Below are 13267 nucleotides of genomic sequence, written 5' to 3'. Positions count from 1 at the left end.
CCTTAGCAAAGCGCATCCCAGGCTGCATAGCCGCACTACCCTACCCAACCATACCACACATAAACATGACACTACCCCCGGGGTTTACACAGACGAGCCGGCGAAGCAAGAAGAGCGCCAGAAGAAAGGGCCCTAGCCGGCGGGGCCCAGCCAGGACAAAAGGAGGTCCCACAAAGCGCCTACACCGGCCGCATTTGCGGTCGGGGTAGACGACGGATGGGGCCCACCTACGAAGGCTGTCCAGGCCTACACGAGATGAGGCAGGATAAAGAGGGATAATCCCCCTCGATCCCAAATCATTGAGGCCAATTTCTAGCCATGGAATAATGGGGCGCGCTTGGTGCGAAAGTACAACCGACCCTTCTGATTTTTCTATGCTATGGTTATACAAATAGAAAATTTATGACGTCATACGTAATACAAGACGGTCAAGGTTTTATTATGATAGTTCGCGAAAAATTACTTGATTGCGAATTTGTATTCAAATAAAGAAAACAAAATATTTTGTTCTTATACAAATATATTCGAATCGAACCGTAAGCATATTTTTTTAACTAGAGATTATCTACTTATAAATATGACTGACGGTAAGCACATGATTTGTAAGTTTATAAATTTTGGAAAATACACTTTATTTACAGAACAGATTATTAAAAGAAAACTTTTGTTTGATGGAGAAGGCACAGGAGATGATAGACGCATTAATTTCTTTCAAAAAATGATAGCCAAATGGATATTAACCGATTCTTCATCCCAAGAAGAAAATGAAAATATGTATAACAAAATATTATTACAATTATGCCTTATTGAACATTCAAGACAAAAGTCCGATCTGGTAAAATTAAGAAATGACAGACAACTTCAACAATATAAAGGTTATCATGTTGAAATTGAAGATAATATAGTAAATATCCGAGAAGCAATCAATACAAGTAAAATTGTTCTTGCTATGGTAAAATGTGAGAAACACCAAAAATTAAATTATGAGATGATTGTTAAAGATATTGTAGAACAGCCCCCAAGAATTGAGACAGCACTGTCTGTTCAACAGTTACAACTAAATATAAACACCATAAAAGAATCGCAACAAAAATTAAAAAATGAATTTATCATATGGCGTAAACATTTTCTTGTTCTTCTGACAAGTGCTAATCAAATGTTTCTTAGACTTAATGAATTTAAACTCATTGACGATAATTATACCTTATAATATTGGAATATTTGAATTATCTTCTGTATATTTTTTAGTTATCCTGATTTTAACGGAATGTGTTCAGTTCTTTAATAGGTATTGTTACTTTTTTTTATTTTAAATGCATTTAACTTCTTAACTTGTGAGTTAGTTAACTTTAAAAGAATCAGATATTTTTTATTTCAGCTGTATTTCATTTATTTTGTTTAATAAAAAGTAATTTTTTAATATGGAGTTATATTTTGTTAATTTCTGATTAAAAATGTAAATTTATATTGAATACTAGTTGGCAGTAACAATTATGATCCAATCAAAGCAGTAATACTTGACAAATTACACATTACTATCTATTGCATAATCATATAGACCAGGGCCTGTTTTTTCTAAGTACCTTTCAACTTTTCACTCCTTACTTTTCACTTTTTTGGCTATTTTCTGTTTTCAAAATTAATATTCAAAAAACAGTTGGTAATCTGCACAGTGAAAATGAATGGCTTTTTAAAACGCGTAACATTTATGTAAAGTACATTTTTTTATAAAACAGAATTATTCTTGGCTTTTCTACATTTGTAAAATGGAAAGTGAAAAGTTGAAAAGTACTTTTAAAAAATAAGCCCATATCTCATGGCTGCCATGACTTAACAGAGGATGTCTAGAAAAAAGTTTTTTGAGCTGTTAATTTTCAAATTCAAATAATAATTTATTACTACAACAGATTATAATTATCAAGTCAAACATTTTCTTTAAATTATTCATTAAAATTATTACTAAAATATAAAAGTAATATTGCAACAATGACGGTTCTTTGCATAATAGACATAATTTATCTGAAGTTTGCTTCCATTGTAGTTAATTTTTCTAATCCTAATAAAAAACTGTATCTGTAAATATTTTTTTGTTTTAATATCACACTAAAATGTGAATGTTTGAAATTATTTATATTTCTTATCGAGAGATAATATCGAATACCTCGTCCTGAATTTAATCATGTCTGTTTTCCATGTGTTCTCTTTAGTTCCTCAATAATTTTACTATGTTCTATATTTTCTTTGTATAACTTTTCCCGCTCTGTTTCTATGTCTCCTAACCAACTTTCTCTACAAAATTAATTTTTTTGTCAAAAAACCAACATAAGTATATCTTAAAAATACTTTTATACCTGTAAATAAAAGCAAATGCTATTAATCCTAAAATTCCACCAAATAAAAGAGGAAATCTCAAAGTACTTCTTTTCATTCTTTTTTATATTTATAGTATATAAATGTATGAATATTTTATAATATATATGCAATAACTATTTATTTATAATTTAGGTTATGGTTGTTATAATAAATTTTGGTTTGACGTTTGAACTATTGGCGGATAAAGTCAAAGGCCATGCCCAAGGATTCTGAACAAGAGGATCAAGGAGGACAGATCACAGATTAATGCCGTAAAAGTAATGTCTTGTAGTATTTGTTTGAAATTGACCCATGTTTTGAAAAGAATTCAATAAACATTACAAAAAGTAATCCACGATCAGTGTTGTTAACTTTGTGAATACAGGTTGTGTAAGGTATATTCATATGAAAAAATCAGTTGAAATCCATTCGCGCCGATATTGTAGGCGTTGTTTATGGCCTAAATGATTTAGGACCGAGGGGGCCCGAGTTACCATCCCTCTTTATCCTACCTCATCGCTGTAGAACTGGATAGCANCATGGCGTGTTATCTCTTATGGACACAGTTGAACCCTTATTGATAGTTGGAGAACTTCTCACAGAGGACGCTCCCATCTAAAATTATGTCATCTAGCCATCTCATTCTAATCACATGTTATCATTTACATGCGTTCTGTGGTTACCTCCATGTTGTTCGTTGTTTTTCATGTTTGAGTTACACATTTTATGCCTCGTATTTGTGTTGTGATTTATTAGTGTTTTGATAATTGTTGATAATATATAAACTTGAACTTTAATAGTCAGTTTTAGTGCTCTGCTGTTTTTAACAGGTAAGATATTTACGCTGCAAAATTTTCAAATTTTATATGCACACCTAGTTTAGACAATGTAAAATGTAGAAAATATATGTAGAATTGTAATTTAAAATTTCTAATGTTATGCTTTGTGTTGATTAATAATTATAAGCTTTTCTTTTGACTATTAACTACCCTAAATACTGAAAGGAATAAAGAATACTCTATTTTGAATTCATTAAACGTAACTATATTTTATGCATTATAAACAATTAATTGTCTTAAATTAATACGATAGATTAAAATAAATATATACATCTAGGCGTTTTCTAAAACATTTGAAACTTGTATACAAGATATCCATACATTTTAACGGTAAACTTTTATATAAAATTCGATAATGGTACAATTTTTATTAGGTTATACCTGCTACAGTATGGTGAGATTTAGGAAGTGCGCAGTGAAAGGATGTAAGGACACTCAGTCTACTAGACATCGATTTCCTAATCCGAAAAAGGAAATGGGAAGGTTCCAGAAATGGGTAGAAGCTTGTGGCAATACAGCTTTAACAACCGTAGCACCCGATCTTATATATCGATCATATAGGTTATGTCATGTTCACTTCAGAACTGAGGATAAATCCACAAATATGTATCTTCAAAAAGGAAGTAAGGTAGTCCCTATGCTGCACTTACCTTTTCCTGCGCCACCAACTATTGACAGTTTAGAAGTTGACATACCAACATCCACCATTACCCATGGTAAACAATTTAAAATTGTAATATGAAAGTATTTGTTATATATAATTTATAATTTTCAGAAATAATCGAAGATGCATTACTTGAAGAGCAAGATGTGCCTTTACATGTCTACAGCAGACAAACAAAGATAGCCCATGATCAACCAAGTACTTCAACAGCTGAAGTAATTGAGGAACATGCTAGTACTTCATTTAGTGAAGATCGAGATATGATATGTACAACACCTGTAATGGATAGGCGTAAGTTGATTTGTTATAATGAAGTCAAGACTGTCAATTCCACAAATTTGTCCATATGTAAATAAAAATGTACCAATCTGAAATTCAGGTACACAGTATGTTCATGTAAGATAATTGTAATATAATTGTCATGAATGTGAGATGTGAGATCTTATTGTAATATATGCAGATATATAGGTATTATAATCTTTATACCCCATCAATTGTAGGAAGTATGCGTTATATTATTATTTTTATGTAATTGTTGTACATTATATTTTATATTCATTATATATTTCTCTTTCCCTTGTAACTTTTTCCTTTCTCTTATAGAAACTCTATTGAGAAGTCTGGGTGTCTCTCGACAAAACGAGCTTACACCTAAGGCAAAAAAGTTGTATAAGAAGGCCAAGTATTTTAAAAAGGCTGTATATAATTTGAAAAAGCGTAGCAGTCTTTTGAATAAAAGATTAAAGTTGTCTAAATCTGAAATGATAGACCATGTCACCACTGATATGGATAAAAGTGTTGCAAATTTTATTAAAAGTCAAATTAATTTGGCTAATGTTCATCCTAAAGGAAGACGCTTCACATTGGATGATAAAATAATGGGTTTGGTACTACAGAAGCAGAGTGCGAAATCTTATAGAACCTTTAGCAGAATGTTTGCTGTGCCTTCCAGGAAAACATTAAGTACCCTATTATCAAAGATTCCATTAGGCCCAGGAATAAATAGCACGATTTTTGACAATTTAAAGTTCAATGCTGAAAAACTTGAACCAGTTGATAGATTGTGTATTCTACTTTTTGATGAAATGAGCTTACATCCTAATCTTACATGCAACAGGCACACTAAAGAATTCGAGGGATTGGAAAATTTGGGAGATAAGCGAACAAATATTATTGCGGATCATGCTCAAGTGTTCATGCTGAGAGGTGTAAAGAAACACTGGAAGCAACCTATTTTGTATAGCTTTTGTAAAAGTTCAACAAAAACCATTGATCTTGTTAGGAACATAAAACATATAGTTACAGAATGTTTCAAAACTGGTCTAAATGTAATAGCTACATTAAGCGACCAAGGTTGCACTAACGTAGCTGCTATTAATTATTTGGTTAAAACCACAATGGTAGGAAGCCAATCGTCTTACAGTCGAGATCTTAAAATTTATAAAATAGGTAACAATGAACTCGTCCATATTTATGACCCTCCCCACCTATTAAAAGGTATCAGAAACAATTTATTAACAAAAAATCTTCATTGGGATATGGGACAAGGAAAACAAATATGTGCAAAGTGGAACCACATACAAGATGCTTATGAAATGGATAACACCTCGGGAAAATTTAGGATTTTGCATAAGCTCACAGATTATCATGTAGTCCCTAGTAAATTAGCTTCAAAAAAAATGAAGGTGTCCTATGCAGCCCAAGTTCTAAGCCATTCTATGGCGTCGATGATACATTTATTAACACAAAAAGGTAAAAGTATGTTATAGTGTCGACATCCTTTCATTGTACATTCATTTATAGGTATTACCGTAAATAATAAAAAAATGGAGGAAAGTGCTACGGGCACGGCTGAAATCTTATCATTTTTTGATACGCTTTTTGACAGTGTGAATGGTACCAGTTTATATGGTGAGGGTGGCAAAAAGTTGAAATGTATTGTAAGCCAAACTTCTGGTCATATACAGTTCTGGAGAGATGCTCGAAGAAGCCTATGTAATATGTATTTTATGAAAGATGGGACAACGGAAAAATGCACTCCACCTTCCTTAATTAATTGGAGGACTACATTGGCGGGCCTGGAACATTTACTGTATGTTTTGAACAAGAAAGGTGTTACTTTTTTTAAACCGAGAAACGTAAATCAAGATCCGGTGGAAAACTTTTTTGCCCAAATGCGGCAACATGGTGGTCGCAATATAAATCCAACAGCCACTAATTTTATACAATATTTTAAGACATTATTAATTAATAATCTTGTCACAAGACACTCGCTGTCTGCAAACTGTGAGGATGATGAGGCAACCCATATTGTTACACAAGTCAAAGATTTCATTACTCATGGTAAAATAGAGAATGAGTCGGCACCAAATATAGACTTTTCAAAATTTAATGTACCTCCATGCAATTATTCATATATTGACAGTGTAAGTGTGGGGTATATTTGTGGTTTTTTATCAAAAAAAATTAAAACTGTTAAAACATGCAATATTTGCAAACAGAACATATTGACCAATAAAACTGAAAAATGGCATGATTTAGTTTTTCAAAAAGAATATTTATCTGATGTACCCAACAAATTACGATATTGTAGCCCAAATTTAATAGAGTTGATTTGTAAATGTTACAACATAATAATAACATTGTTGCCAAAAATTTGTCATTTAGAAAAATGTTTAAGTTTTTTAACTGAATATGTATTAGAAACGGTGGACTCCAGTTTTAATATATGTTGCCACAAATTGGAAGTGGAGAAATTTGTAGTCCAATATTTTACATTTTTTTGTGCCAATAATTGGGCAGATGGATTTAATAAACAATTAAAAGGTTTAGATAGTAGGAAAAACCTACAAGACGATATGTATATACAGGCAAGGCAATATTTTATAAAGAAAAGAAAAATTTAATATCTTCATTCATAACTTTTTCCTCCTTCGGGCAATTATGACAACTATTTTTTATCTGATAGGTGATACGATTTGGAAGTTTTTGGGCCTCTTGTAGAATTTTGATTAAATGAGTGGTTTGGATACAAAAAAATATTTTTTAAATATCTACATTATCTTGACACTCGTATTATAATAGTTAACAAACTGTTAGTAGGCACTGATTTTGTAGAACAACTGTAATTTCAGTCTGATTTTTTAACTCATTATACCTGACAGTTCATAGTGAATGTTTACGACGATGAGATATACCACCTGTTACTTCTTCGTCGAATTAACCTTTGTTGTAGAAACAACCGTGGTCATTTTGAACAGTTTTTATAATAAGTTGTACTAAATCTAATAACATCAACTTTGTTACTTTTATCTCCAGCATTTTTTATTGTATTTGATTGTTTTTACTGATTGTCTCAATAAAATTAGGCATGTTGTATATAATTCGTCGTATATGTGTATGTATCCACATCAGAGTAACATGTGGTATATCTTACCGCAGTAAACACTCATTAAGAATTGGCAGGTACAATGACAAAGATCAAACTGAAATTACAGTCAACCTACAAAATCAGTGACTACTAACACTTTGTTAAGTATTGTAATATGGGTGACAAGATAATGTAGACATTTAAAAAAAATTTTTTTTTACCCAAACCGCTCATTTAATCAAAATTCTACAAGAGGCCCAAAAACATCCAAATCGTATCACCTATCAAATAAAAAATAGTTGTCATTATTGCCCGAAAGGAAAAAGTTATGAAGGGATATTATTACCATACATCAATTTTGTAGAAGTTGTAAGTTTTACAAAATACTCTGTATAACACCAAAATATGTAGATGGAAAGCAAAAGTCCACAGATGAAAAATAATCGAAATCAAATAATATGTATTTGTTGTTTACAAAATTCAAAAAATTTTCACGAACTTTGAGGCCATCTAGCGACCAATCGAAGCGATTTCGGATATAGGTGAATAATTAGCCTAAATCTGCCTATTTTCAGTCCACAAATCTGTGGTTTTTTGTTGTACACGTTATTCTGGACACCCTGTATATAATCATTTATGTTTACGATCACTTAACATCTTCATAAAGCAGCTACGTGAACATGTGCGAAGTTATAAACAAATTCAAAATAGTCAACAATGTCAGACAAATTTGAAAATATTTGAGCCACTAATTTGAAATTAAAATGTATACAATAAAATTTGGTTACTTGTTAGGTGGGTACTTTTAGAAATTTTTTTAATCTCGATATATAACAGTTTATAATTTATAATTTATTATTATTTTTATAATGTTTACTTAAGTGCCCTTATCTTTATTTTAGATGTGTGTTAATTATAATGTACTGATTATCTACTTATAATAGTGTGTTTGTACTGTTTCTTTTTTACAATAACAATAAAGAAGTTATAAATTCTAATTGTTCCTTTTATTAACATGAATGAATGATCCAAGGAAATTAGGACTACCTGCAAACAAGAATAGTGTTTGTTTTAATAAATGTTATTTTTGTTTTTCAGGTTGTTCTAATTTCCTATTGGATTTGGTAATTTACATAAAATTAAATAATTATTATTCCCGCCTATGGGTGGGGTGGGGGGTGTTTAGTTGGAGAACATCTCACAGGTGGCGCTAAACGCATACTTATTTTAATACATGGCAGATGCCTATCTAAACCTCTGTAATCTATGGGGCTGTTACAGAGAGCAGGGTGTCATTTCTCTTAAAGCACACGCACACGCACGCGCACACCCGCGCGCGCACGCACGCCCGCGCACACCCACACGCACGCACGCACGCACGCACGCACGCACTCACCCATGCACGCATGCGCACACCCACCCACCCACGCGCGCACGCACCCACACACACGCACGCACCCACGCACACACGCACAAACGCACGCGCACACACACACACACACGCACACACGCAAACACGCACACGCACACACACACACACATTTCTCTTAAAGAAACACACACACACACACACATTTCTCTTAAAGAAACACACACACACGTGTGTAAAAGAAGCGTAAATCCGACCGTGCAACCTTCACGTGGTACGCTTTGGGTAACGCTAATGCCGCCGGTTTTGCGAAATTTCTGAAAATCGGTTCAAAAAAATTTTGTTTCGAAAAAATTAAATTTTCTTTTTTTTTTCATAATTTCAAACGCTTTCTGCAATAAGAATGTAAAAAAATTCAGGAGAAAAATGTTTTTTTTTCATTTTTTTTACAGATTATGAGCATTTAAAGGCAAAAAAAACGTGACCCTTTAATTTTTTATAAAAATTCAATCGAACGAAACAAAAAAACGGCTTGATGGATCGAATTGAAATTCTGTAGGGCTTTTAGGGGTCCACTGACCTGTAAAAGACACACTTAACATTAGGCATTTTCCCAATATTCTCAATGTGGCACGTGATTTTCTAGAAGACCCCTAAAAGTCCTATTTTTTACGAGTCATGTTAAGGATAAAAAATTTTTTTTCTAAAAAACCGTGCCAGGACCTTGCAGAGAATTCATTCAAGTTTCTGAAACCCACCGTCGATTTTCTGTGCAACCATTGGTTTCTGAGATATCGATGAATAAAGAGAAAATTATCCATTTTCATTCAAAGTCCGATAACTCAGCGAGAAATGGTCGTATCGAGACAAAAAAAAAAGAAATTGAAGCTAAATAAATAACCTATCTAATCCATAAGGTGGTTAAGTTGGAAAAATTTTTTTCAAGTCCGTACACCAAAAATAAGATCGAAAAAAATTTCGAAATTTTTTTTTCATGATATTCATTAAGATACGCGCGATACGTGTTCCTTGAAATTTTTTTTTTTCAAGATCCAAAAATTAGAAACTTCAAACTTCAAATTGCTTTTTTTTACTCCAATACGACCATTTTTATCAAAGATACAACCATTTGAAAAATCGCCGAAAATTTTGATCATTTAATTTTTTCCACTAGTTTAATAGAATGGCTTTTTCAGATCATGTCTGAAGGTGGTAAAGTTTCCAAAAAAGCAGTGGACCACTGAAGAAATCTGTACCTTAATAGATGCCTTCGGGGAACAGAAATTTGTGGGACCCAAAGGATTCCAAGTATAAAAATAGGATTAAAAAAATAGATTCATACAAAGAAATTGCCCAATTGTTTGACACAAACTGGATGGAAATTGAGAGAAAAATGGAACACAAAATTTCACAATATCAACTTGAAAGGAATTATAAAAAAAATTAAAACATCTGGCGTGGGTAAGCATTTTACACCTAAGTGATTTGGTTATAACGCAATGGGTTTTATGCATGAGAGAAATAAACACAGAAAAGGCCTTTAGATCCGTGGGGAATATTAGGTAAGTTTTTTGTTTATTGTTTACTTAAATTTTAAGGGTTTAGGTATTCACAAAACTAATTACAAATCGCTAATATATAGTCCTAGAATATTGCTAGGATATAATATATTTTATGATTTTTGTAATCATCTGTTTATTTACGCATATTTTAATTGCCAGGGTAGATACTTGTTCTTGGTCTGAAATAAAATATTCACAATAGTTGGTTGTGATTCATTCCTACATGATCCATTTCTAATAGTTCCCGATTCTTCTATGTCAAATGACTCCGGTGGTGTATAATTATGTTTTGATGTGTTTACTTGGCTAGCTTATAGACTAGCTGGATAGTAGGGCGAATGCGCCAGTAAACCGGCCGCCGCTAATAGTCGGCCACAAATGAGTTTAAATCTCTAATAACTCAAATTTCCCGCGAAATTTGTCATCTTTATGGAGCATGCGTATCAATAGCTTTTCCCCTTACATCAAAATTCACGCCTGAGATTCCCGCGCAAAACAGGCGTGTCCCGCAGTTTGTGCTTCCTGTGCATTGTACAATCTTGCTGAACATCCACTACCAAAATTTCGAGGGTAAGTTAATGTAACACCCAGTATACCAGAGAATAAAAATGCTGACTCCACGAAAGGCTAAAGGGGGATACGCGAGAGATCAGGGAGAGTCGGGTGGTCGAAAAGGGAGCAGAGGCCGGTTTAGTACGCATAGCGCGAGAAACTAAAATTCATTTTCTTTATTCTTAGCTGTGTAATTAAGTTTTAGTGGATTGTATTTAATTGGTGATGAAGGGAATTGAAATAAATTAGTTTGTCTGAGTAGAAAGCGGAATAATCGAATACTGTACGTAAGTTCAGATAGTAGTCCAAGGAAGGGTAAGAAGTATTAAAATTCTCTCTAGGGTGCCAGAGGTTACAACCTGCTCCCGGGACCGAAGAAGTAACGAAATTTCGTTTGTTGTTTAGGAGTTGTGGTTTTTTTGTTTATTTTGTTTGTGTTTCTTTTGTGACATTATTCCTTATTAAAAGTATCATCTGAACTAGCGGTGTTTATATTGGAGCTCAATCCCAAACCTTGAGGGCTACGACACCCACCTTCCGAAGAGCGACGATTTCCCCGGCAGACCAACAGCTGGGGTAGTGGCAGCTACCTCGTCTAGCAAAGAGGATTTGAATACACCGCTCAAAGACACCTAAAGTAGGGTGATCGTTACATTAAAATTAATTTGTAAATGACAGGTGGATTTTGATGGGTTTTGGTGGAAGAATATACTTCAAAATAACATATATTTGACCCAAATAGCGTCATTCCTAATTTTTAGGTTAAAATTAAGGCGGCCGGTCACTGGCATTTTCCAATGTAGTTAGTAGTCGGCCTCCTGGCCGCATACCTATTTATTTTCATCTTTCACAAAGTTGTTTATTTACATATATATTTTTTTCTCTGTCATCACCATGTAGTATAAAGTGAGCTGATTCTCTGTACTAATAGTCGGCCCTGGGTATTGTCAGTGATAAGACAGTTTTGAAAGACTCAATTTGATGGCCGACTACTAGAATAGGCATTAACTGGTAATTACACCAGTAGTCGTCTATAAGATTTTAAGCCGCTCTAGGCATCATTTTTGGGCTAAAAATTTGAAATTATATATTTCAGACAATGCCAAACCAGAGGAAACGAAAATTTCATCAATACTCTGAGGAGAGTATGGGTAATGCTCTTGAAGCAGTGAGAAATGGTGCTACAATGAGACAATCATGCCGGAACTACGGCATACCTCGTGTTTCTTTGCAGGACCGGCTCAAAGGTCGGATTCCTGAAAACTCCCAAAAAATGAGTCTAGATCCATATTTGAGCAGAGAACATGAAAAAAAAAAGGTGGTCGATTAGATAATTCAGCAGAGCAAAATATGGATTCCCTATACAAAAGCAGAAGTTAATATTAACCGTGCAAAACATCGTGGTGGATCGAAAAATTAAAACCCCGTTTAAAGACGGAATACCAAGTCTAAAATGGTATTCGTCCTTTATGCGAAGGCATCCAGAAGTTTCCGTTCGAACGCCCAGGTCCATATCACGGGCAAAGTTAACAGGCGTACAGTAAATCCTTTAGGGATCTTGAAGGTATAGGTGCGAGTAATATTTTAACATGCCCATCACGAATTTTTAATGCCGATGAAAGTGGCTTTAGCTTGTCTCAAAACAGGGAAGTACTGGGTCCCAGAGGATACAAAAACTTATTTGAGGTGAACAAGGGGAATGAAAAGGACAACATCACCGTTCTAGTCAAATTTTCTGCTGATGGAAGTTTGTGTCGTCCTTGTGTTGTATATCCCTACGTGAAGCCCCCAAGGCAATGAACAAGGGGAATGGAAAGGACAACATCACCGTTCTAGTCAAATTTTCTGCTGATGGAAGTTTGTGTCGTCCTTGTGTTGTATATCCCTACGTGAAGCCCCCAAGGCAATGAACAAGGGGAATGAAAAGGACAACATCACCGTTCTAGTCAAATTTTCTGCTGATGAAAGTTTGTGTCGTCCTTGTGTTGTATGTCCCTACGTGAAGCCCCCAAGGCTGATTGCAGAAAGCATGCAATCACCCTTGGGGCAAAGAAAACTGATTTTTCCTTAATGAAAAATATAGTTTAAAAATTATCTTGTTCCAGGACGCCTTTGAGATTTATAATCCTCTTGGTACAGCAAAAAATAAATATAAACTAGTCGGTATATGTCACTCGGAATCGAACAAAACTGGAACATATTTATTTAATTGCACTTTGTTATGAAAAACAAATAAAACATTTTGGCTTTCAAGCAATCTTAAAGCCATTAATACACGGCATACAAATCCTAGAGGCAACTGGTATAACTGTCAATAATTTAAATATAAGAGGAAGCATTATTGCAGTTGTCAAATTGGTGGCTTCTTAGAAACATTTAACATCGATTTCTACTTTTGTCAATTTTGTTATACTAAAAATTTCGGTGGTCGCGAGAAAACTGACATTAACTTTAGAACAAAATATTTCTATGAACATGATTTAACGATGACCATGACGATGAATACCCGGTATAAAGGTGTCAAATTCAATTCACCTTTAAATGATCTACAGCACTTTC

General features: G+C 33.7%; 2 protein-coding genes across 2 annotated transcripts; both read left to right on the top strand.

Moving 5' to 3' along the window:
* The first annotated feature begins 480 nt into the window (after window positions 1–480).
* LOC108913364 (THO complex subunit 7 homolog) lies at window positions 481–1386 on the top strand. The gene is made up of 2 exons (XM_018718915.1): window positions 481–587; window positions 642–1386. Exons 1-2 carry the CDS (start codon window positions 578–580, stop codon window positions 1208–1210), a joined length of 579 nt encoding a protein of 192 aa, XP_018574431.1. The 5' UTR covers window positions 481–577; the 3' UTR covers window positions 1211–1386.
* A 4007-nt stretch (window positions 1387–5393) lies between these two features.
* On the top strand, window positions 5394–11344 carry LOC108913363. The gene is made up of 4 exons (XM_023456387.1): window positions 5394–5607; window positions 5659–5947; window positions 9791–9902; window positions 11192–11344. The coding sequence occupies exons 1-4, from the start codon at window positions 5394–5396 to the stop codon at window positions 11342–11344; spliced, it is 768 nt and encodes a 255-aa protein (XP_023312155.1).
* The last annotated feature ends 1923 nt before the right edge of the window (window positions 11345–13267 follow it).

This window comes from Anoplophora glabripennis, unplaced genomic scaffold, assembly GCF_000390285.2.
Source record: "Anoplophora glabripennis isolate ALB-LARVAE unplaced genomic scaffold, Agla_2.0 scaffold1079, whole genome shotgun sequence".
In the NCBI taxonomy this organism is placed as follows: Eukaryota; Metazoa; Arthropoda; class Insecta; order Coleoptera; family Cerambycidae; genus Anoplophora; species Anoplophora glabripennis.
This window is presented reverse-complemented; position numbering and strand designations above follow the sequence as displayed.